This window comes from Myodes glareolus, chromosome 4 (genome assembly GCF_982192425.1).
Source record: "Myodes glareolus chromosome 4, mMyoGla1.1, whole genome shotgun sequence".
NCBI lineage: Eukaryota > Metazoa > Chordata > Mammalia > Rodentia > Cricetidae > Myodes > Myodes glareolus.
This window is the reverse complement of record NC_142029.1, coordinates 120,405,201-120,428,549: the sequence shown is the minus strand read 5'-3', so window position 1 is coordinate 120,428,549 and position 23,349 is coordinate 120,405,201. Positions and strand designations below refer to the sequence as shown.

Below are 23,349 nucleotides of genomic sequence, written 5' to 3'. Positions count from 1 at the left end.
TTCCACCCCACTCCTCATGGTATTCCCTGAGATCCTAAAGAAGCAACCCAATAGAGACCTCATATTTAGGCTCTTTACCTACTTAGGCTGTGGGTCTCTGTATCAACTCCCATCTGCTGCCTGAGGAAGTGTTTCTGATGAAGAATTCATCAGAAGGTACCAATCTAGAGTATAGTGGAATATTATTAGAAATCATTTTCTTGATTTTTTTTTTTTAGATCAGTCTTTTTTGGTTCTATCCTATATCTCTGAGCTCTCCAGTCTCTGGTTCCTGGCTATCCAAGCAATATTAGTGTGGGCTTCCTCTCATGGAGTAGGCCACAAGTTAAATTGGACATTGGTTGGCCTCTCCAACAGAATTTATACCACTATTCCCCCAGCACAAATGAACAGGCAAGATAGATTGGTAGTTAAAGATTTTGTTGGTTGGTTTTCATTTTTTTCTATTGGTAGCCTGCAGAGTACTTTCCTGCAACAAAGACACTAGAACGGAGGAATGATGTCTCCATGAAGGCACCAGTTCAACCTTTCCATGTTCACTGAACTGTATGGATGTTGTCCTCAGCAATGGGGCCTCACTGTCAGTTTACAGAAAGCAAACCTCTGTCCTAGCATCAGCCTGGATTGTCTGGAGATCTCCATGGAACCCCTGAAATTAATTTAACCCTTCCTATCACTGGAAGCCTTGTCTGGCTATGAGATGGCCAGTTGAGACTCTGGATTCCCTATTATTAGGAGTCATCATTAGCATCACTCTCACAGATTCTAGAACATTCCCAATCTACTAGGCTTCCACAATGCCTCCAAAATGCCCTTCACTTCCAGTCATCTCTTCCCTCATTCTCTACTTCCATCCCATCTCCCCTGGAACCTGACCCCTCCCCATATATATGTAATATATTACTTGATCTTTTTTCTTTGTAGCTTTTAGTAATCTTTCATTGTTCTGTATGCTTCTTGTTTCATTATGCATCCAGGGAACTCCCTTTTCTGGTTCAATCTGTTTGGTGTTCTGTTTGCTTACTGTACCTTAGTAGGTAGGTCCTTGTTTAGGTTAGGAAAATTTTCTTGTATGATTTTGTTGAATTTTTTTTTCTGGGGGGCTCCACCCTGCTAGCTCCCCCGCCAGCCATTCCAGCTTCCATCTAGAGGGCCATCGGAGGGGTGAGTTTGCTTCGGGCCAGTGGCAGGGGCCCAGCGGGGAGGAGCTCGGACTTTCCCCGACCCCATAGACTCCCAGGTACCCTGCTCTGCTGGCTCCACCCTGCTAGCTCCCCCGCCAACCATCCCAGCTTCCATCCAGAGGGCCATAGGAGGGGTGAGTTTGCTTCGGGCCTGCAGCAGGGGCCCGGCGGGGAGGAGCTCGGACTTTCCCCGACCCCATAGACTCACAGGTCAGCTTGCACTGCTGGCTCCACCCTGCTAGCTCCCCTGCCAGCCATCCCAGCTTCCATCCAGAGGGCCATCGGAGGGGTGAGTTTGCTTCGGGCTCGCGGCAGGGGCCCGAGGGGAGGAGCTCGGACTTTCCCCGACCCCATAGGCTCCCAGGTCAGCCTGCACTGCTGGCTCCACCCTGCTAGCTCCCCCGCCAGCCATCCCAGCTTCCATCCAGAGGGCCATAGGAGGGGTGAGTTTGCTTCGGGCTCGCGGCAGGGGCCCGAGGGGAGGAGCTCGGACTTTCCCCGACCCCATAGGCTCCCAGGTCAGCCTGCACTGCTGGCTCCACCCTGCTAGCTCCCCCGCCAGCCATCCCAGCTTCCAGCCAGAGGGCCATCTGAGGGGTGAGTTTGCTTCGGGCCCAGGGCCCACGGCAGGGGCCCGTCGAGGAGGAGCTTGGACTTTCCCCGACCCCATAGACTCCCAGGTCACTCTGCACTGCTGGCTCCACCCTGCTAGCTCCCCCGCCAGCCATCCCAGCTTCCATCCAGAGGGCCATCGGAGGGGTGAGTTTGCTTCGGGCCTGCAGCAGGGGCCCTACGAGGAGGAGCTTGGACTTTCCCCGACCCCATAGACTCCCAGGTCACCCTGCAGTGCTGGTTTCACCCTGCTAAGCTCTCCCGCCTGCCATCCGAGCTTCCATCCAGGTCCAAATTTCTATATTTCTCCCTTCCCACTAGGGCCATAAAATTTCCCCAGCTCAACTGCCTATCACTCTGGGCCTGCTCTGTAGGTGCATCCCGGAAAGAGGGAGTGCCTGTGCTTCAATAGTCTGCCTGAGGAAAGGCAGGAATTCTATCAGTGAATTCCCTGCCCAACAAGGGAACCGGACCTGCTACCAGAAGTTCCAATAGAGAGCATTTGAATGAAGAGATGGGCAGACGCCAAGGCAAGACCTCCTCCAACAATCTGAAAAACAACATGAAAACACCAGATCTCAATGACCCTACAACAGAAGGACTTGAACACTCTAACCCAGATGAAGTGGAAAAAAGTGCCATTATAAAAGCAATAGAGTCCCTTAAACAGGATATGAATAACTCCCTTAAAGAATTGGATGAGAAGTATAACAAAAAGTTTGAAGAAATGAATAAAGAAATGGATGAGAAATATAACAAAAAGTTTGAAGAAATAAGTAAATCCATGAATGATACCCTGAGAAACCAAGAAAAAACAATCAAGCAAGTAAAGGAAACAGTCCAAGAATTGAAAACTGAAATGGAGGCAATGAAGAAAACACAAAACGAGAACTGGCTGGATACGGAAAACCTAGGTAAATGAACAGAGACTACAGAATCAAGCATAACCAATAGAATACAAGAGATAGAAGAACAAATCTCAGATTCTGAAGATACCATAGAGAAAATAAATGCTCTGGTCAAAGAAAATGGCAAATCCAACAAATTCTCTTCACAAAACATTCAGGAAATCTGGGACACAATAAAAAAACAAATCTAAGAATAATAGGGATTGAAGAAGGAGAAGAACTGCAGATCAAAGGCCCAGAAAATATATTTAACAAAATTATAGAAGAAAACTTTCCCAATCTAGAGAACGATATTCCTATGAAGGTTCAAGAAGCATACAGAACGCCGAATAGACTGGATCAAAAAAAAAGTCCCCTCGCCATATAATAATCAAAACACAAAACATTCAGATTAAAGAAAGAATATTAAGAGCTGCAAAGGAAAAAGGTCAAGTGACTTATAAAGGTAAACCTATCAGGCTTACACCAGACTTCTCTATGGAAACCATGATGGTCAGAAGATCCTGGATAGAGGTACTGCAGAAACTAAGAGACCATGGATGCAAACCCAGACTACTATACCCAGCCAAGCTATCGTTCACTATCAACGGAGAAAACAAAATATTCCAGGATAAAAATAAATTTAAACAATTCGTAGCCACAAATCCAGCCTTACAGAAATTAATAGAAGGAAAATCGCAACCCAAGGAATCCAACATTGCCATCACTGCCTACAATAACCCAGATATCTAGCGATCCTTCACAACCACAACTCAAAGAAGAGAAACACACAAACTCTACTACACACACACACACAAATGATAAACAGAATCAACAACCACTGGTCATTAATATCACTTAATATTAATGGACTCAACTCACCTATAAAAAGGCACAGACGTAGAGACTGGATAAGAAAACAGGATCCAGCATTCTGCTGTTTACAAGAAACACACCTCAACCACAAAGATAGACATCTACTCAGAGTAAAGGGTTGGGAAAAGGTTTTCCAAGCAAACGGACCTAAGAAACAAGCTGGTGTGGCCATTCTAATATCTAACAAAATTGACTTCAAACTAAAATCAATCAGAGGAGATGGAGATGGACATTTCATACTCATAACAGGAACAATTAATCAGGAGGAAATCTCAATCCTGAATATCTACGGCCCTAATATAAAAGCACCCACTTATGTAAAAGAAACACTTTTAGAACTCAAGACAGTCATCAAACCACAGACACTAATAGTAGGAGACTTCAATACACCTCTCTCACCAATGGACAGATCAATCAAACAGAAACTCAACAGAGAAATAAGAGAATTGCTAGAGATAATGAATCAAATGGACTTAACAGATATCTGTAGAACATTCTACCCAAAAAGGAAAGAATATACCTTCTTCTCTGCAGCTCATGGAACTTTCTCGAAAATTGACTACATACTCGGTAACAAAGCAAACTTACACAGATAAAAAAATATTAGTAATCACCTGTGTCTTGTCGGATCACCACGGAATAAAGTTAGAATTCAATAACAATTCGAATACCAGAAAGCCTACAAACGCGTGGAAGTTGAACAGTCAACTACTGAATCATCCTTGGGTCAAGGAAGAAATAAAGAAAGAAATTAAAGTCTTCCTTGAATTTAATGAAAATAAAGACACAACATACTCAAACCTATGGGACACTATGAAAGCAGTGCTAAGAGGAAAGTTCATAGCATTAAGTGCCCAATTAAAGAAAACGGAGAAAGCATATATTGGAGACTTAACAGCACACCTAAAAGCTCTGGAAAAAAAAGAAGCAGACTCTCCCAGGAGGAGTAGAAGATTGGAAATAATCAAACTGAGGGCTGAAATCAACAAAATAGAAACACAGAAAACAATTCAAAAAATCAATGAAACGAAAAGTTGGTTCTTGGAGAAAATCAACAAGATTGACAAACCCCTAGCCAAACTAATCAAACGGCAGAGAGAGAACACTCAAATTAATAAGATCAGAAATGAAAAGGGGGACATAAAAACAGACACAGTGGAAATTCAGAGAATCATTAGATCTTACTACGAGAGTTTATATGCCACAAAGTTGGAAAATGTACAAGAAATGGATTGGTTTTTAGATAAATACCATTTACCAAAGTTAAATCAAGACCAAGTGAACAATCTAAATAGACCTGTTAGTCGCAAAGAATTAGAAGCTGTTATCAAAAACCTCCCCACCAAAAAAAAGTCCAGGACCAGATGGTTTCAATGCAGAATTCTACCAGAAAGAGCTAATACCTATACTCCTTAATGTATTTCACAATATAGAAACAGAAGAATCATTGCCAAACTCTTTTTATGAAGCTACAGTTACCCTGATACCAAAACCACACAAAGACACAACCAAGAAAGAGAATTACAGACCAATCTCACTCATGAACATTGACGCAAAAATACTCAATAAAATACTGGCAAACTGAATCCAAGAATACATTAGAAAAATTATCCATTATGATCAAGTGGGCTTCATCCCAGAGATGCAGGTCTGGTTCAACATATGCAAATCTATCAATGTAATCCATCATATAAATAAACTGAAAGAAAAAAACCATATGATCATTTCATTGGATGCTGAAAAAGCATTTGACAAAATTCAACACCCCTTTATGATAAAGGTGTTGGAGAGATTGGGTATACGAGGATCACACCTAAATACAATAAAAGCAATATATAGTAAGCCGACAGCTAACATTAAATTGAACGGAGAGAAGCTCAAAGCCATTCCACTAAAATCAGGAACACGACAAGGCTGTCCACTCTCTCCATACCTCTTCAATATAGTGCTTGAAGTTCTAGCAATAGCAATAAGACAACATAAGGGGATCAAGGGGATTCGAATTGGAAAGGATGAAGTTAAACTTTCGTTATTTGCAGACAATATGATAGTGTACATAAGCGACCCCAAAAACTCTACCAAAGAACTTCTACAACTGATAAACACCTTTAGTAATCTGGCAGGATACAAGATCAACTCCAAAAAATCGGTTGCTCTCCTATACTCAAAGGATAAAGAAGCAGAGAGGGAAATCAGAGAAACATCACCTTTCATGATAGCCACAAATAGCATAAAATATCTTGGGGTAACTCTAACCAAGGAAGTGAAAGACCTATTTGACAAAAACTTTAAGTCCTTGAAGAAAGAAATTGAGGAGGATACTAGAAAATGGAAAGACCTCCCCTGCTCTTGAATTGGGAGAATCAACATAGTAAAAATGGCAATTCTACCAAAAGCAATCTATAGATTCAATGCAATTTCCATTAAAATTCCATCAAACTTCTTCACAGACCTTGAGAGAACAATAATCAAGTTTATTTGGAAAAACAAAAAACCCAGGATAGCCAAAACAATCTTATACAATAAAGGAACTTCTGGAGGCATTACCATCCCTGACTTCAAACTCTATTACAGAGCAACAGTATTGAAAACAGCTTGGTATTGGCATAACAACAGAGATGTCGACCTATGGAATCGAATAGAAGACCCGGGTATTAACCCACAAACGTATGAACACCTGATTTTTGACAAGGGAGCTAAAGGTATACAATGGAAGAAGGATAGCATCTTTAACAAATGGTGCTGGCATAACTGGATGTCAACCTGTAGAAGAATGAAAATAGATCCATATCTATCACCATGCACAAAACTCAGGTCCAAATGGATTAAAGATATCAACATTAATCCGACCACTTTGAACCTGATAGAAGAGAAAGTGGGAAGTAGTCTACAAGATATAGGCACAGGAGACCACTTCCTAAGCAGAACCCCAGGAGCACAGACAATAAGAGAAGCAATGAATAAATGGGACCTACTGAAACTGAGAAGCTTCTGTAAAGCAAAGGACACTGTCAGTAAGACCAAAAGGCTACCTTCCGACTGGGAAAAGATCTTCACAAACCCTTCATCAGACAAAGGTCTGATCTCCAAAATATACAAACAACTCAAGAAACTAGACACTAAAACTCTAATTAACCCAATTAAAAAATGGGGTACTGAACTGAACAGAGAGTTCACAACAGATGAACTTCGAATGGCCAAAAGGCATGTAAGGTCATGCTCAACCTCCTTAGCGATCAGGGAAATGCAAATCAAAACAACTTTGAGATATCATCTTACACCTGTCAGAATAGCCAAACTCAAAAACACCAATGATAGCCTATGCTGGAGAGGATGTGGAATGAGGGGAACACTCATCCATTGTTGGTGGGAATGCTAACTTGTGCAGCCACTGTGGAAATCAGTGTGGCGCTTTCTCAGGAAATTGGTAGTCACCCTCCCTCAGGACACAGCAATTCCACTCTTGGGAATATACCCAAGAGATGCCCTATCATAGTACAAAAGCATTTGTTCAACTATGTTCATAGCAGCACTATTTGTAATAGCCAGAACCTGGAAACAACCTAGGTGCCCCTCAATAGAAGAATGGTTAATAAAGGTGTGGAACATATACACATTAGAGTTCTACTCAGCGGTAAAAAACAATGACATCTTGAATTTTGCATGCAAATGGATGGAAATAGAAAACGCTTTACTGAGTGAGGTAAGCCAGACCCAAAAAGAGGAATATGGTATGTATTCACTCATATGTGGATTCTAACCATAATTAAAGGTCTTTGAGCCTATTATTCGTGATCCTAGAGAAGCTAAATAAGAAGGTGAACCTGATGAAAATCATGTAGCTATCTGCCTGGAGATTGGAAATAGACAAGAGTCCCAGGTAACCTCGGGTGTATGTCGGGGGTTGGCAGGGTTGTTGGAAGGGGAGAGGGTTAGAGAGAAGGGAGTAGGGGAGTAATGGGGAAAGCTAGGTGGACTGGGATGGGGGGAGGGAGGAAGGATGGATATGAGACCAGGGAAGAATATATTTCAACTAAGGGAGTCATTTTAGGGTTTACAGGAGACTTGATTATAAATGGGATCCCAGGTCCAAGGAGATCCCCAGATTGTTCTCTGGACAGAGGAGAGGGTGCCTGAAACGGCCTAGGCCCATAACCATACTGATGAATATTTTGCTTATCACCATAGAACCTTCATCTGGCGATGGATGGAGATAGAGACAGAGACCCACATTGGAACACTGGACTTTACTCCCTAGGTCCAAACGAGAAGCAGAAGGAAAGAGAACTTGAGCAAAGAAGGCTAGATCAGAGAGAACCTTCATCCAACGATGGATGTCGATACAGACGGAGACCCACATTGGAGCACCGGACTGAGCCCCCCAAGGTTCAAATGAGGAGCAGAAGGATGAAGAAAATGAAAATGGAAATAAGGACTGCGAGGGATGCGATCACCCACTGATACAAGGGGAGGGATCTAATGAGAGTTTACCAAGGCCAGTTGGACTGGGACTGAACGAGGACGCAATCCAACCAGATTCTCTGAATGTGGTCGGATTCTCTGAATGTGGCTGGCCCGGAGTCTTGCTGAAAAGCCATTGACAATGGCACTGTGACTTGCATATACTGGATTTTTTTGGATCCAGTCTTTTTGGATACTCACCTTCCTGGACCTGGAGAGAGGCGGGAGGAACTTGAACTTCCCACTGGGCAGGAAACCCTGACTGTTCTTAGGGATGGAGAGGGAGGAGGAGAGGGAGTGGGGGGAGTGGGAGAGTGGTGGGAGGAAGGGCGGAAATGGAAACTTTTATAATTTAATAAAATTACAAAAAAAATATAAAACAATGAATATGCAACCCCCCCCAAAAGAAATTTTTTTCTGGGACTTTGAGGTAGGAATACTCTCCTTTCTGTATTCCTATTTTTCTTAAATTTGGTCTTTTTGAGGTGTCCAAGATTTCCTGGAAGTTTTGCATTGGGAATTTTTTAGATTTAACATTTTCTTTGAATGTTGTATTCAGTTCTTTCTTCCATTGTATCTTCAGTGCCTGAGATTATCTCTTCCATCTCTTGTATTCTATAGTGAAGCTTGTTTTCTGCAGTTCCTGTTTGCATTCCTAAATTTTTCATTTCCAGAATTCCCTCAGTTTGTGTTTTCATTATTGCTTCTATTTCCATCTTCAGGTCTTGAACAGTTTTGTTTGTTTGTGTTTTCTTGGCTTTCTTTACAGGATTCATTCATTTATTTTCTTTTCAAGAACCTCTATCATCTTCCTACAGTTTGTTTTACAGTCCTTTTCTTATGCTTCAGTTTTGTTGGAATATTCAGGGCCTGCTGTGGTAGGATAGCTGGGTTCTAGTGGTTATATCTATTATCTAGATAATGTATATCTATTATACATATTATCTTGGCTGATACTGGTTGCATTCTTATGCTGGCATCTAGGCTTCTGGGTTTGGAGTAATGAATGGTCTAGGTGCAGAGTTCTGCTTTTGTCTTTGTTGGGCTGGTATTTTGTTCCTTGGCTTCTGTTTTTTTCTCTGGCTTTTCAGAGTGTGGTGGCTGTGTGTGGCCTTTCTTACTTGCCTGCTCTGTTGGTGTTGGCGGCTGGGATAAAGCGTTGAGCTTGGGGAAGGAGGTCAGGAGTAGAAGGTCCATGGGACCCCTAGAACTTGTGGACAGGGTGGAAAAGAGGCCACAGCTGGTATTCTCTTAAAGAGCTAGAAGAAGAGCCTGAGGGATTGGGAGAACAAAGACAATGGGGGAAGGTCCACAAGCTACAAACTTACCTTTCTGGCAGTCCTGGCCTGTGAGTGAGCAGTAGGGAGTCTGCCTGAGTTGGGGGCTGGGATACAGCAATAGTGGTAAGGAGAGAGGACAGGAAGGGATGGTATGTGGGATCCACAAGGGGTATGGAAGGGGTAGGGGTGGGGAGGTCACAGGGGTGTTTTTTTGAACTGCTAAGGAGGAGCCTAAGTGATTGAGTCTTGGAGACAGAATATTTCCTCTTTCATATGGCAGAATTGCCTCTATTCAGCTGTTTAGAAAGATTCGTTTGAAATGTCATGCTACAGCAGTGCAGACATGGTTTAAATGCCTCACTTCAATCTTCCTGACTGTAAATAAGAATGGAAGAATACTGATTGGAACAAAGCTGAGACTTTTTATATCCCTTACAGGGTTTTCTTTCTGAATCATGTGAGTTTCTTATTAAATAAAAGACAGTGAAATAAATTGCTTTTTATTTGCTTCTTGAAGAGTTTTTCTTTAAAAAAAACAATTTTGAACTTTCCTTCTTTTTGAGTATTCATATTGGATGAGCATATTAGATAAAATGACCAGAAAGAAACAGTAAATGTATTTGTTAAAGCAACTGATCATTACTATGGTAACATTGAATTTGTTTGACATTTAGTGTTTCCATTGTTCTCTGTTGCTATAGTAATGAAATCTAGAATTTTGACACCATTCCAAATTTTATTAAAATAAAGTCCTCATCATTCCCCAGCAGAATGCGGTGCTGGAGTTGTCAGTGCCCATGATATGTGGGAAAGCTGTCTAGCACAAAAGGGTAGACTAAGACCCATACTTTGCTACGCTTTAATCAATCTGAAAAATGTGCTTAAAAAGTAAAAAGATTTTTAAAAATTCATAAAGTAGAATAAAAATATTTTGATCATAAAAATTAGCTTTCTCTTTAAACAAACTTGAAATACTTTAATTTTTAACTTAAAATAATCAAAATTTGACATTTACTATTAATATACACACCACAGAAAAATCTCTTTGCTTTTATTTTTGGGAAAAAAACTGTTTCATTCGGGGGCCTCACCCCAGTCCCTGGCATCAATTTTAAGAATGGTGGACAGAAAGCTCCATTTCAAAGCTCCCTCCTCTGGGAGTTGCCTCAGTCCAAATACCACCTCTGAGAAAGCCCACCAAACAGTGACCCCTCCCCAGGGAGGGTCAAGACCACTCCCACAGGATATTTAAACTACCCCTAAGAAAATGAACATGTGGTCTCCCTTTTCCCTCCTTCCCTCTCCATATTTTCCCCTGGCCACCGGGAGTGCTGGCATTCTTTAAACCTGAGTGTCTTTTAATTAGGTCTGATAGGGATTATTTGCATTGGTGGAGAGGGAGGTTGATTTTTAAAAAGTACTTAACAAAAACAATAATAAAATTTTGGAAAATCAGAGCCACAAAATATTAGTAAAAAAATTACTTGAGGTTTTGAGGGACTTTTGTGTTTAAGAAAAATATTACATGCCCTACTTATCTACTTTCAAATTTCTTGCTGGAAACCAGAATGTTTGAAAATCTAGTAAATTATTATCTATATGCACACTTTGATTGTACATGTTCTAATAATGTAGAAAAGTAGGGAAAGATTAGAAACTAAAGTGACAGAGAGGGCAGTGTAGAATGAAATATCACACAAAAATGGAGACACTGAAGGGAAAAGGATAGAGATGAATTTACAATTGGGAATGAGAGATATTAAGAAAATGAAAAAGGAGTCTATTTTGCTGAGGTTTTGTCTTTTGGAAGTCGTGAGATAAATCGAATGATTCCATAAAGAACAGCACACTAAGTGAAGTCAGAGAATATGACTTTCAGGAGAGAACAGAATAGAGTGGAGAGAACTGTCTGCTGCTGGAGACATGATGGAGTCATAGGTTGATCAGTAATAGACAAGATGAAAGTCACCATTAATGATAATACCCTGAGAACAGGAATAAAAGGACTATATGTTAAAGTATGCTAATAAAATCACCTTCTATTTTATCTTTTTATGAACTCAAAATTTTTTTCAAAACTAAACATCAGATTCCCCCACACTTGACTTTGATAGCTGCAATTTAAATTTCAGAGATCCACCTGCTTCTGCTTCCCAAGTGCTGTGAGTAAAGGTATGTTCCACGACCACCTGGCTCTGCTGCCTTTGATAATGATGTAAAGATGTTAACAAATATTTGTTTATTCTGCGTCTATTTAATTATGTAAAGGTGTTGCTGTTTCACCTTGCCTGTTTAAGGTACCTGATTGGCCTAATAAAAACTGAACAGCAAATAGCTTGGAAGGAGCTGGACAGGTGGGGCTGATGGACAGAAAGAATAAATAGGAGGAGAAATCTAGGTTAGAGAAGAATGGGAAAAAGAAGACGAGAGAATGAGGACACCTAGAAAAAGAGAGAAGGTCACTGAGGGTCAGCCAGCAGCTGCCAACCAGCAGACACAGAGTAGGACTTACAGAAAGAATACTAAAAATTTTGGTGGCAAAATGTAAATGAAGAGAAAAAGGTTAATTGAAGTAAAGAAAAAAAAAAGCTAGCCAAAAATAGTGTAAACAAAGGCTGAGCATTTATAACTAATAATAAGTCTCCATGTCACGATCTAGGAGTTGGTCGGTGACCCTGCTGCATATACATACACAAAACACACACATACACATATGTGTGTCAAGCAATACTAATTATATACTTACGTGTGTGTGTGTGTGTGTGTGTGTGTGTGTGTGTGTGTGTGTGTAATGGGTCAAGCGGTAGAAAGATATGTTCTTCAGGTGTTTGAGGGGATAGATAAAAAATACTTTGTATTTACTAGTGAATCACAGTCAGTGCTTTTCTCCCCACTTTTTTCTGTATCTCTTAGATATCTTTCTACAGAAAAAAAAATTTCAGCACATTGCTTCTATAGTTGAACAAATAAAACCTTGTGAGCAACCATGTCTCTTACCCTTAAGAACAGCAAAAATGCAAGTAGTCAAAGGCAAGCTTTCTAGGCAAACTCTGGACCTTGCTGACTTCTGTATTTTGTGTGTTGATCACAGCCTTTTTCACTGCCTACAAACAAAGAACTCAGGTAAAATACAAATTAATAACTTAACTTACAGATGTAGTACTTCCCTGACTTCCATGGAGATTGGTAAAGAGATGGAGTAAACACAATGGATATTTGGGGTAATCCAGCATTTGCTAACCTGACAAATAGTGATGAATCACTCACTAGAGTGAACTCTGAGGTGAGGACTTTTATTCCTGTTCTACAGAAAAGAAGTTTTGTGTCAGGTGTTTATGGTAGTACTGAGGCAGGGGGATTATCAAGTTCCAGGACAGCTGCTTCCTCTACATAAAGGGATTTGTTGCAAAAATTTCAAGAACCAGTCTCTCCCAAAATGGCAGTTTTCTAGCCAGACAGTGGTGGCACATGCCTTGGAGGCAGAGAGAGGAGGATCTCTGTGAGTTCAAGGCCAGCCTGGTCTACAAGAGCTACTTCCAGCACAGCTTGGGCCATTACACAGAGAAACCCCATCTGGAAAAACCAAAACCAAAACCAAAAAAAAAAAAAAAAACCCAAAAAAGTCAATTTCATTCTACTTAGGGAAAATAACAAATATGATTTTCTAAAAAAGCAGCCATAAATAAAATCTTTAAACTGACCATTAATCTTCAAAAAACATATTTCATAATTACTTCCTAGTTTATGGAAGTATTCTTCTAGAAATAACCTTTAAGGAATTATCATTTATACACAATATTTTATCATGTATTTACACCTTTTAAAGTGCCTATTATATGCTATATGCTTTGCTATGCAAAGAAAGAGCTGTGAGGTCAAGGACAAAGGTTGCAATGCTATCTCAGTTGTGCAGGGTTGTCAGAGTCAACAAATAAAAACATGGGAAGTCACACTGAAATTGTTATTCAAGTTTAACGTAATATCCTTTTTCATCTTGGAAATCTTTATTGGAGGATAAATTGAAGTAGCAGCAAGTAACTAACTGGAAAGGAAGGCTTGTTTTAGAATGTAATTTCCAAAATGAATTCTGAGCGTGGGAAAGCTTGGGAAAAGCCTTTTTGGGTGGAAACACAGCAAGACAAAGGTAGTCCCAAGGCACTGAGGAGTCTAGAATCTAGGGCAGTAAAGAGCTGGGGAAGCAAAAGGGAAATTATGTTATCAAGTCTGAGAGAAAAGCAGGATTGGTATTTTTGAAAATCTATTAAGGAGTTTGTACTTTGTCCTAAAATTAGGGAGATTTGTCCAGGAACTTTTGGACTAACTTGATGAGTGGGCTATGGGAGGATGGGCATTGGTATTATTCAGGGAGAACTGAAGATGCCTGAGCCAAAGCACAGGGAAGTCAGGCTCTATAAGAATGTCAATGGAGGAATTAGCCCCGGGGGGCTTAAAAGGATAAGGGGTTGAGAAGACAGAAAACACAGAAGAAATTGTCCACAAGCCAACTGTTCTTTTTGAGGTCAAAAGTAAGAGATCCTTAGATTTAAGAAGCAAAAGACACTGTCAGAGTTCGAGGTTAAGGGAGGTCGCAGCCAGGTGAGTAGAAGAGGATGCTGGCCCAGGGACTGGGCTGAGGTGACGCAAGTGGCTCCACTTTGCTTTGCCGAGGGTCAAGGGCCGGAGTACAGTTTAGAGACAGAGCTGCCACTGCCCCAATCAGGCGAGTGGCGGGGCAAGTTTATCGCTAGGGACCAATCCTTTGCTAAAGCACGCTTGATTGACAATGCCACGTGACAAAGAGTGAGCGCCGAGCGGGAGGCGAATCTCTGCGGGGCGGTGTCCAGAGCACTAACCCGGAACCGGTTTGGGACTCGATTCCCATTGTGAGACCTGGCCTGGGGCGGGCTCTCAGGCAGACAGGCAATTCCCCACCCCCGGACCAATGGGATAGCCGTAACTCATGAGGAGCAGCCCTATCGGCCAATAGAGGCAGGCAGAAGTTGATGGGCGGGGACTCCACGAAGCCTCTCTTTTTCAGCACCCTCAGGGGGCGATCCTGTGATGGTGCCGCTGGGGTCGCAGGTGAGTGTTGGGGTGCAGGGGAAACAAAGAGCTGGAGGAACCAGGGGGACCTCTGCAAGGGTGGGTCCCTGTGGGGCGACCCCATTGCGGGCTTTGGCCTCGGTTTTGCAAAGCACGGGATCATGAGGCTGGGAAGAAAAGTCCCACGCGCGGCTGTCACCTGACTAGGGAGGAGGGGTAGCAGTCCTTGGCCTCTGCAGAAGTGTTGGGCACCTAGATGGGGCTTTCACTCACTATGCAGGGAGCAAGAGTATCCCTCCAAGTTGCATGGACTCCAATTGGGCCCAGCAGTGTTCTGAGTCACAGCGACTTCTCCCACCCCGCTCTCTGCTCCGAGATGAGATCCCCAGCTTTCTTCCCAGGGTCCTTCCTCGGCTGCACCTTCCCTCCCACTGCTGTACTCTCTAGATGGAGACCCTTTACGTAAACTTCAGTTGTGTTTACCGCTTCAAGTTTTAGAGGAAGAAAAGTAGTTTTCCTGTAAGAACATTGGGGATATTTCCTGTAAGAATATTGTAGGAATAAATTACTTCACTCTTGAAATGAGATTGTGGTGAGAAGTTCGTAAATTAGGAATGGTTTCCTTCTTACCTGCTTAGTGAATTTAATCTTTTTCTTTCTTTCTTATATTTTTCTTTTTCTCACCTAGATTTTACTGTCTGATTTCCCTCAGATCTCTTAGTTCTGTATGAGGCACAGCCTAGAAAGATCATCTTCCTTGTTAGTCCTTAGGAGGAAAATGTCCCCCTATAACACTGTAGTTAAGTGAGTGCGCAGTGCAGCATTTCCGTTTCCCAACAGTAAAGAATGGATAGAGATGAAAGACCAGAAAAACAACTGTTGTCTGTAAATGGGTTCTGAGATTTAGAGGTTGTGACTGCCAAATTCCTTGTAAGAACAGGATGAAAACAATAAAGGAGGACAGTGATTGACATCAGAAATGGCTTACTTAAGCACTTTATTACCTGTTGTCTTCCTGACACCATGAGTGGTGCTTTAGGCATGGTAGGAACTCAGTAAATACTTTTGAGGAACTTACTTGCGAATGGGTAAAGAAAAAGCAAACCTCTCATACACGGTACCATAATGCAAAGAACAGGACGGCCAGACAGACAGACTCAGTCACGATAAAATAGCAGCTAACAAATTTTACCTCCAACTGTACTAATGCTCAAACTTTCTTGCATTTAGTAATGTCAAAACCTCAGGTAAAAGTTTTCCCTGTAGTCTCGCTTAATGAACAGTGGCTAGCTATGAATGGAAAGTCCAAGAATCTGGAGCTGCTCAGTCCACAAGGCTGGGTGTCTCAGCTAGTCTTCAGTATGCACCAGAATCCTGAAGTAGGCTCTAAAGCTGGTGAAGGAATGGACCTGCTAGGGAGGTGAGAGCAAGGAGGCAAAGAGCAAACGCTTCCTTCTTCTGTGTCCTTACATAGGCTTCCAGCAGAAGGTGCGGTCCAGATTAGAGGTAGGTTTCCCAGCTCAAATCGTATGGATTAGAGGCATGTCTTCTCAATATTTGGAGTGGATCTTCCCATGCCAAATTAAGCAGAAATACATTACAGGTGTACCCTCCCTTTTTGGGTGTTAATTCCAGATGTAGTCAAGTTGACAGCTAAGAGCACCCAACACAGGTTCTAATATCTAGTCCGTTGAGGTTAAAAATGCAGGGAACTGTATTTTGTCAATGAAATAGTTCATTAGCTCAGCATAGCCCAGTTGGAAGGAAACAAAGGGATGCCAACTACGAATAGTATATAAACTATAGACATGAGAACCATATTTTGGGGAAAGGCTATGCAGTTGGAAGCAACACTGAGGAGTTTTAAAATATATAGATTTGCCGGGCCATGGTGGCACAGGTCTTTAATCCCAGGACTTGGGAGGCAAAGGTAGGCAAATCTCAGTGAATTTAAGACCAGCCTGGTCTACAAAATGAGTTCTAGGACAGCCAGGATTGTTACACAGAGGAACCCTGTCTCAGAAAACAAACAAACAAAAACAAAACAGCAACGATGACAAAACAAAACAAAAAACTCACATAGATTATGTAGGTTAAAAGGGCTGCTATTTATGCCATTTGGCGATGCTGTTAGAACAGTCCAGTTAGCTGGATGTGGTGGTACACAATTTTAATCCCAGCATTCCAGAGGCAGAGACAGGACAGATCTCTGTGATCTTGAGGCCAGCCTGCTATACAAAAGTGAGTTCCAGGACATCTAGGGCTGTTAACTCTGTCTCTCAAAACAAAAAACAAATCTAGTTAGTAAAGAGTAAATTGATCTTGGATTTTTAAGAGCAGTAAAATCTAAGGGTGAATACTGTATAAATCTGTTGCTAACAGTAGTCATTATTTTATTAAGGACTTTAATCTTGTATATATTTTGAGAAAAGCCTCACTATGTATCCAGGCCTGGAATTTAGACTCTTCTTGCCTACCTGAGTCTAAAGTCAGTCTTGCAGTTCCGTTCCTGTGTCAAATCTAGTTTTCTGGCCCAGGGAGTTTAACTCCAGAATCTGTTCTCATAACTATAGTTTACATTGTCTTTCAATAATAATCTAATTTATAAATACTTTTTCTTAAATTTCATTCACAAAAGGTTTACATTTGACTGTTGTAACATGAAGGGACTGCTTGTTGGAGTTTTTGTTCTGCCCGGTTCCCACAGTCGTTAAGTCCCAAAGAAAAATCACACAGAGTTCTACATAAGTTATAAACTGATTGGCCCATTAGCTCAGGCTTCGTATTAGCTCTTATATCTTATATATATTAACCCAATATTCTTGTTTATGTTAGCCACATGGCTCAGTATCTTTTTCAGCAGGGCAGGTCACATCTTGCTTCTTCTGTGATCTGGGCAGTACTGTGGAAACAGCTTCCTTCTTCCCAGAATGCTCCTGTTCTCATTGTTCCACCTCTACCTCCTGTCTGGTTGTCCGGCCTATACTTCCTGCCTGGCTACTGGCCAGTCAGTGTTTATTTAAAACATAATTGACAGAGTATAGACAATTCTCCTGCACCAGACTGTAAGGAGACTACTAGCATGCTGGTGTTAATTATACATTTGAAATTACTGGACTTCAATATATCATTAAATATCTTTAGAAATTTACAAAGTGTATTTTAAACATAATATGCTTGTAGTCATCTTTTGGTTTTGCAGACTTGCTTCTTTTTTGTGTACCTGTGAAACTGATAGGGATTTTTGCAAGTTCATTTCTATTCTTCAGAACATTTAGTTCTCTCTGGCCTCCATTTGTTCATAAAGTGGCTCTTTGAAAGATAGCTATTCCATATAATAGGCATACTAAATGGGAAGCTAAAAGATGGGATGGGCATACTTTTGATGATGTAAGTAAACATGTACAGTTGATTGTTTAGAGATCCTTAGAGCTCTAAAAATACAAAATAAAAGTTTATAAATGATGACAAAATGCTTTGTTATTAAATTTTAAAAATGAGGTTTAGCATATACTTATTACTATAAAAGAGAAAGCTCAAACAGCAGTAGACTTGCAAATTCCTGATTCAGTTTAGCCTTGTATATTTGCAGTATTTTTGCTTCAGTGGGGGATACTCTTTATGTTGTTAATTCCTGAAGAAATATTTTCATAAGATGAGCCCAGATTGTGATAGTTAAGAGGTGTGTCGAGGTAAACTGAGACAGAATCAAATTTCAGAGTGTATTTGAGCCATGGTAGTGAACCAGTGGTTTCAAGCTGCATTTAATAGTTGTTTTAATAATACAGCTCACTGGTTGCAGTATGTTGCGTAAATTGTAGGTTGATTTTTTTTTTCCTTTTACATTTCTCCTTCAGATATCAAACTGCTTCCATGACTGGATAAATGGAAACTCCGTGATTTTTAGTTAAGAGCTGACAAGGGGTTGTTCTTGGGCTTAGTTCTTTGGAGCATACTCTTTGTATTCTTTGCACAAGTGTTCCTGCTTTTAAAACCTGCACTGAAGTTTTAAAAATGAAGCAGTTGAAAAGGAAAAGGAAAAGCAACTTTAGTGTTCAGGAAACTCAGACCCTTTTGAAAGAAATTACCAAAAGGAAGGAAGTAATTTTTTCCAAGCAACTCAACACAACAATAAATGTGATGAAGCGAATGGCCTGGGAGGAGATTGCACAGTGTGTAAACGCTGTAGGAGAAGGCGAACAGAGGACAGGGACTGAGGTGAAGAGACGGTATCTTGACTGGCGTGCACTCATGAAAAGGAAGAGAATGAAGGCCAACATGAAGCTGGTTGGTTCTGGGTTTCCTCTTCCCACATCTGATTTAGACGACTCTCTCACTGAAGAGATAGATGAAAAAATTGCATTCCGAAATGATGCAAATTTTGACTGGCAGAATGTGGCAGATTTCCGAGATGCAGGTGGATCCCTAACAGAGGTCAAAGTGGAAGAGGAAGAAAGGGACCCGCAAAGCCCAGAGGTAAGTATTAACAGTATTAACCCATGAGGCATGTTTTGTCAGCTACCCACACATGCTGAGGAAGCTCCTATATGTTCAAGTTCACAGATTATAGATACCAGTCATTCTGTTTTCTCCTGGTGTCTTTAATGCCTGTCTTTTCACCTAAATGTAATTACCTCAGTGATAACATACATATTAGTGACATCAGGGGATTCATTTAAATAATCTCAGTAGTTCAGAATAAGTAGTTTTATATGCTCAAACAGCATAAAAAGTTGTCAAATAGTGAGGCAGGGCTGGGGCGATGGTTCAGTGGGTAAATGGCCCAAGCCTGACATCCTGGAACCCCATTAATGCCAAGTGCCGTGGCGTGTATCTGTAATCCCAGCACTCAAATGACAGAGCCAGAAGAATAGACCTGAAGCTTCCAGTCTGCTAGCCTGGAGTTTGCCTCATAGCAAAACACTAAAAGACCCTGCTTCAATGTGGTGGAAACTACAAAACAAACACTGTCCCTTAACCTTCATAAATGCTCTATGGCCTTCATTCACCTGCATCGAGACATACACATAAACAGATAAATAATAAATGAAATAATAATTATTAAAAGCTAAAAATTAAATTGACAACGATAGAAGTAAAAGCAAATACCAAATTATCCCTTTTTTTTTTCTCTCAGTTTGAGATTGAGGAAGAGGAAGAAATGTTGTCATCTGTCATACCAGATTCCAGGAGGGAAAGTGAGCTCCCTGACTTCCCTCACATTGACGAGTTTTTCACTCTCAATTCCACACCGTCCAGACCTGCATATGATGAGCCTCATCTGCTCATGAATATAGAGAAACAGAAACTGGAGCTGGAAAAACGCCGACTGGATATTGAGGCAGAAAGGCTGCAGGTAGAAAAGGAGCGGCTCCACATAGAGAAGGAGCGCCTGCGCCACCTGGAGCTGGAGCACGAGCGCCTGCAGCTGGAGAAGGAGCGACTGCAGATGGAGAGGGAGAAGTGGAGGCTGCAGTTGGTTAGCGCCGAGAAACCCGCCCTAGAGAACGATCTCGGCCAGGGGGAGAAGTCCATACTACAGCCACAGGACGTAGAAGCGGAGAAGTTGAAACTCGAGCGAGAGCGCCTGCAGCTGGAGAAAGATCGGCTGCAGTTTTTGAAGTTTGAGTCTGAGAAGCTGCAGATTGAAAAGGAGCGCTTGCAGGTGGAGAAGGAGAGACTGCGAATTCAGAAAGAAGGGCATTTGCCTTGACTGTCCTCCATCCTCTGCTTAGCAAAGGTTTATGAACTGTAGCTTTCCTCATCAGTCAATGTCAAGGTAGTTGGTGGATTAGCTACCCCATCGCCACCCCTGTCTGATGTTAGTGTTTTTAGTAGAAAAAAAGATAGTAACACATAGGTAGCCATGTGGTTCAATAGTATATTGTATAAGCTCTGTGCCCACCATAAACAAATAGCAGAGGATCTGCTAGACTCTTTCATAATAGTAACACTGCATAGAGTCCTGTCTTATTTGTGCACCCCAAGTTTGCAGTAATATCTACAGTGAAGGTCCTATCCAGTGATTCTCAAGTGGAGTTTGGGCTCCCAGATGACATTTGGGATTGTGGGGAGATGTTTTTTGGTGGACAAAGTAGATGGGTGTGGGCTGCTACTGACATCAGTAGAGGCTACAGGCTCTGCTAAATACAATGTAATGCCTGGCTCTCCTCTTCATAGGAAAGAATTACCCAGCCAAAAGTATCACTAGTACCAAGTTTGAGAAACCTATCCCTGGCCTAACTGTGCACCTACAGTTTTGGAATATTAAAGCTTCAGATATTTATGTGCATAGATATTTAAATGACCAAAAGCATTTTAACTGTAAGACATTACTGTGTAGTTTATTGAATATAAGGAGTGGTGGAGATTGTAGGTACTTTATTTCCATGGTGTTGTCTATCAGTAGACTGAGACTTAGAAGCAATCCTGGGACTCTCTGAGATTGTATAAAGTGAATCACTTTGAAAGGCCGTCCCCCCTCAAGAATGAACACACAATTGGAAAGCTTCAGTTCCCCCCTCTTTAAATCTGTTGTTGTAGTTTGAATAGAGAACTTGCCATTTCAATTGTACACTGAACTGTTATGTAAGAGAGTGGCAGAACCTGGTAAAAATCACACCAGTGCCGAATGGCGACAGTAGACCATGATGGTGACCCAATAAATTGTGGATTGATTTTTTTTTTAAAGTGAAGAATAGTCATTTGAGACTGAGAGATGGGGGAAATGCCCTCTGCATCAGTAAAATGGTGTTGAAATGATAGAATTAGCTGTGTGTTATGGTTAGGGGAATTATTTGCTTAACTTAATATCTATAAAAATATGAAAGGGTAACTTCTTACTTTAGAATCTGAAGTTCAGAGACATCCTGCAGTAAGTAAGTGACTGATTTTTATACAGCAGTATATTTTTGTCTCTGCCCCTTTCAGAATGATTAAACTTTTGAATTCTGAAAGTAAAGGGCCTGCTGATTTGCCTGCAGTGTCCTGACAGTGGTTTATCACAGTAACATGCTTTCTCTGCATAATGAGCTGGAAATGGCTGCACAAGTTCACTTTGTGTTTTCTGTTTTCTAAGACTGAAAGCTTTAATACAACTCTTCTGTTGACACACTACTTTGGTTCTGTATTTGTTCCTCATTAATTTATGAATGGCTAGAAATCATGTTTGAATATGGGTATGTAGAGGGAAAACATACCTGTAATTCCTTATCCTGATTTTGAAATAGTGTTATTTTTTTATAATTCTATTAAAAGCTTCTACCTTAGAAAGAAATTTGCCTGTCTGAAACTGTATTATTTAAGGATACAGCATGGGTAGAAACCATGTTGGAAGTGGGTTAGGGAACCTAGACTTTGCTAGACTTTGAGCTACATACCAAACATATTTCTTATACTGATCCTACCCCCTTGTTTTAATTAAAAAATTTTTCATGCCGTGTCTTAGTTTGAATTCGAATTGCTGTAAAGAGACACCATGAACAACAGCAACTCTTACAAAGAAAAACATTTAATTGATTCTGGCTTACAGTTTCAGAGGTTTGGTCCATTATTGTCATGGTGAGAAGCATGGCAGCAAGCAAGCAGACAGTGCTGGAGAAGGAGCTGATCCACATCTTGACCCACAGGCAGCAGGAGTCTGTGTTCCATGCTGCGCATAGTTTAAGCATATGAGATCGCAAAGCCTGTCCTCACAGTGACACACCTCTGCCAACAAGGCCACACCTCCTAATAGTGCCACTACCTTGGGGCCAGGTACTTAAACACATGAGTATGTGAGACCATTTCCATTCAAACCACCTCATTCACTCCCTGGCCCCCATAGGATTTTAGCCATAACAAAAGGCAAAGATTCATTCAGTCAAACTTTAAAAGGCTCTATAGTCTATAATAGTCCCAATGTTTAAAAGTATAGCATTTGGTCTCTTTCGAGACTCATGCAATCTTTTAACTATAATCCATTGTAAAATCAAAATAAAAAAGCAGATCACATATTTCCAATAAATAATGGCACAAAATATACATTGCCGTTCCAAAATGTAGGAAGAGAACATAGTAAGGAAATACTGGACAAAAGCAAGGCCAAAGCCAGCTGCAACCATACATCTTCCCTTGGGCTGTTTCCACTCCCTGTTAGCACTCTCCTTGCCAGGTATTCCATAGCTCTGGCATCTCCAACATCTTGGGGTCTTCAGGCCAATCCATGCAACTTCACATACCCTCCCTGGGCCTCCAATCAGGGACATCCCTTCCACATGCCTGACTTTAGCAGCTTTCCTTACTTAAGAAGGGAGAGTCCATAATCCCTTTCTTGTATCCTTGACTGTAAAGCCAGAACTACATGGCCCAAACTGACAAGTTTTGGTTGCTAGGGCTGGAACATGGCCCCCTCGACAACTTTCTGTATTCCATGATACCTTCACTGCCTAAACTTGGCTGTCCTGGAGCTTGCTTTATAGTCCAGTCTGATTTTGAACTCGGGGATCCCCTGCCTCTGTCTCCTGAGTGCTGGGATTAAAGGCCTGTACAGCACACCTGGATCCAAACTGCTGTTCAATTCCTTTTTACAAATTGGAAGCTTAACTAGGTTTATTCCATTTAACATCCCAGTTTTCTTTAATCTGTTTATCTTCTTAAACATAGGATTTAGCTCCATTCTACTTCCTGTACCCCCTTTCTCCTCGGATTGTTTGTTTTGTAATTTTTCTTGCTCAGCTTTTTATTATAGATCTTTATAAGCATGACCACAAATAACCACATGATAGTCGACACTAGGCTCTTTTGAAATTTTCTCTGCAAATGCAATTAAGCCAAAACTGCAGTTTAGCCTCAGGCACATTTTTTGGAGAAGGGCAAAAGTCAGACACATTCTTCACCAAAGCAGCCACATGGCTATCACAGGAATAGTCTAGACTATATACAAAATTTTTTCTCTTCTGAAACCTCTTGAGCCAGGCTCCCACAGTTCAAATGACACTACTGTCTTCCATGTTCTTGATAGGATGA

At 41.3% G+C, this 23,349-nt stretch overlaps 1 protein-coding gene across 1 annotated transcript; it reads left to right on the top strand.

Annotated features, from left to right (window-relative positions):
* The first annotated feature begins 14,223 nt into the window (after positions 1-14,223).
* On the top strand, positions 14,224-21,619 carry Msantd4 (Myb/SANT DNA binding domain containing 4 with coiled-coils). Its single transcript, XM_048429241.3, has 3 exons — positions 14,224-14,382; positions 18,201-18,819; positions 19,481-21,619. Exons 2-3 carry the CDS (start codon positions 18,358-18,360, stop codon positions 20,054-20,056), a joined length of 1,038 nt encoding a protein of 345 aa, XP_048285198.3. The 5' UTR covers positions 14,224-14,382; positions 18,201-18,357; the 3' UTR covers positions 20,057-21,619.
* Positions 21,620-23,349: the final 1,730 nt, after the last annotated feature.

Bases quoted from the DNA above. Each gene is read 5' to 3' on its own strand.
- Msantd4 (XM_048429241.3), top strand. From the start codon at position 18,358: ATGAAGCAGTTGAAAAGGAAAAGGAAAAGCAACTTTAGTGTTCAGGAA. The intron at 18,820-19,480 runs GTAAGTATTAAC...TTTTTCTCTCAG, and splicing joins GGGACCCGCAAAGCCCAGAG to TTTGAGATTGAGGAAGAGGA.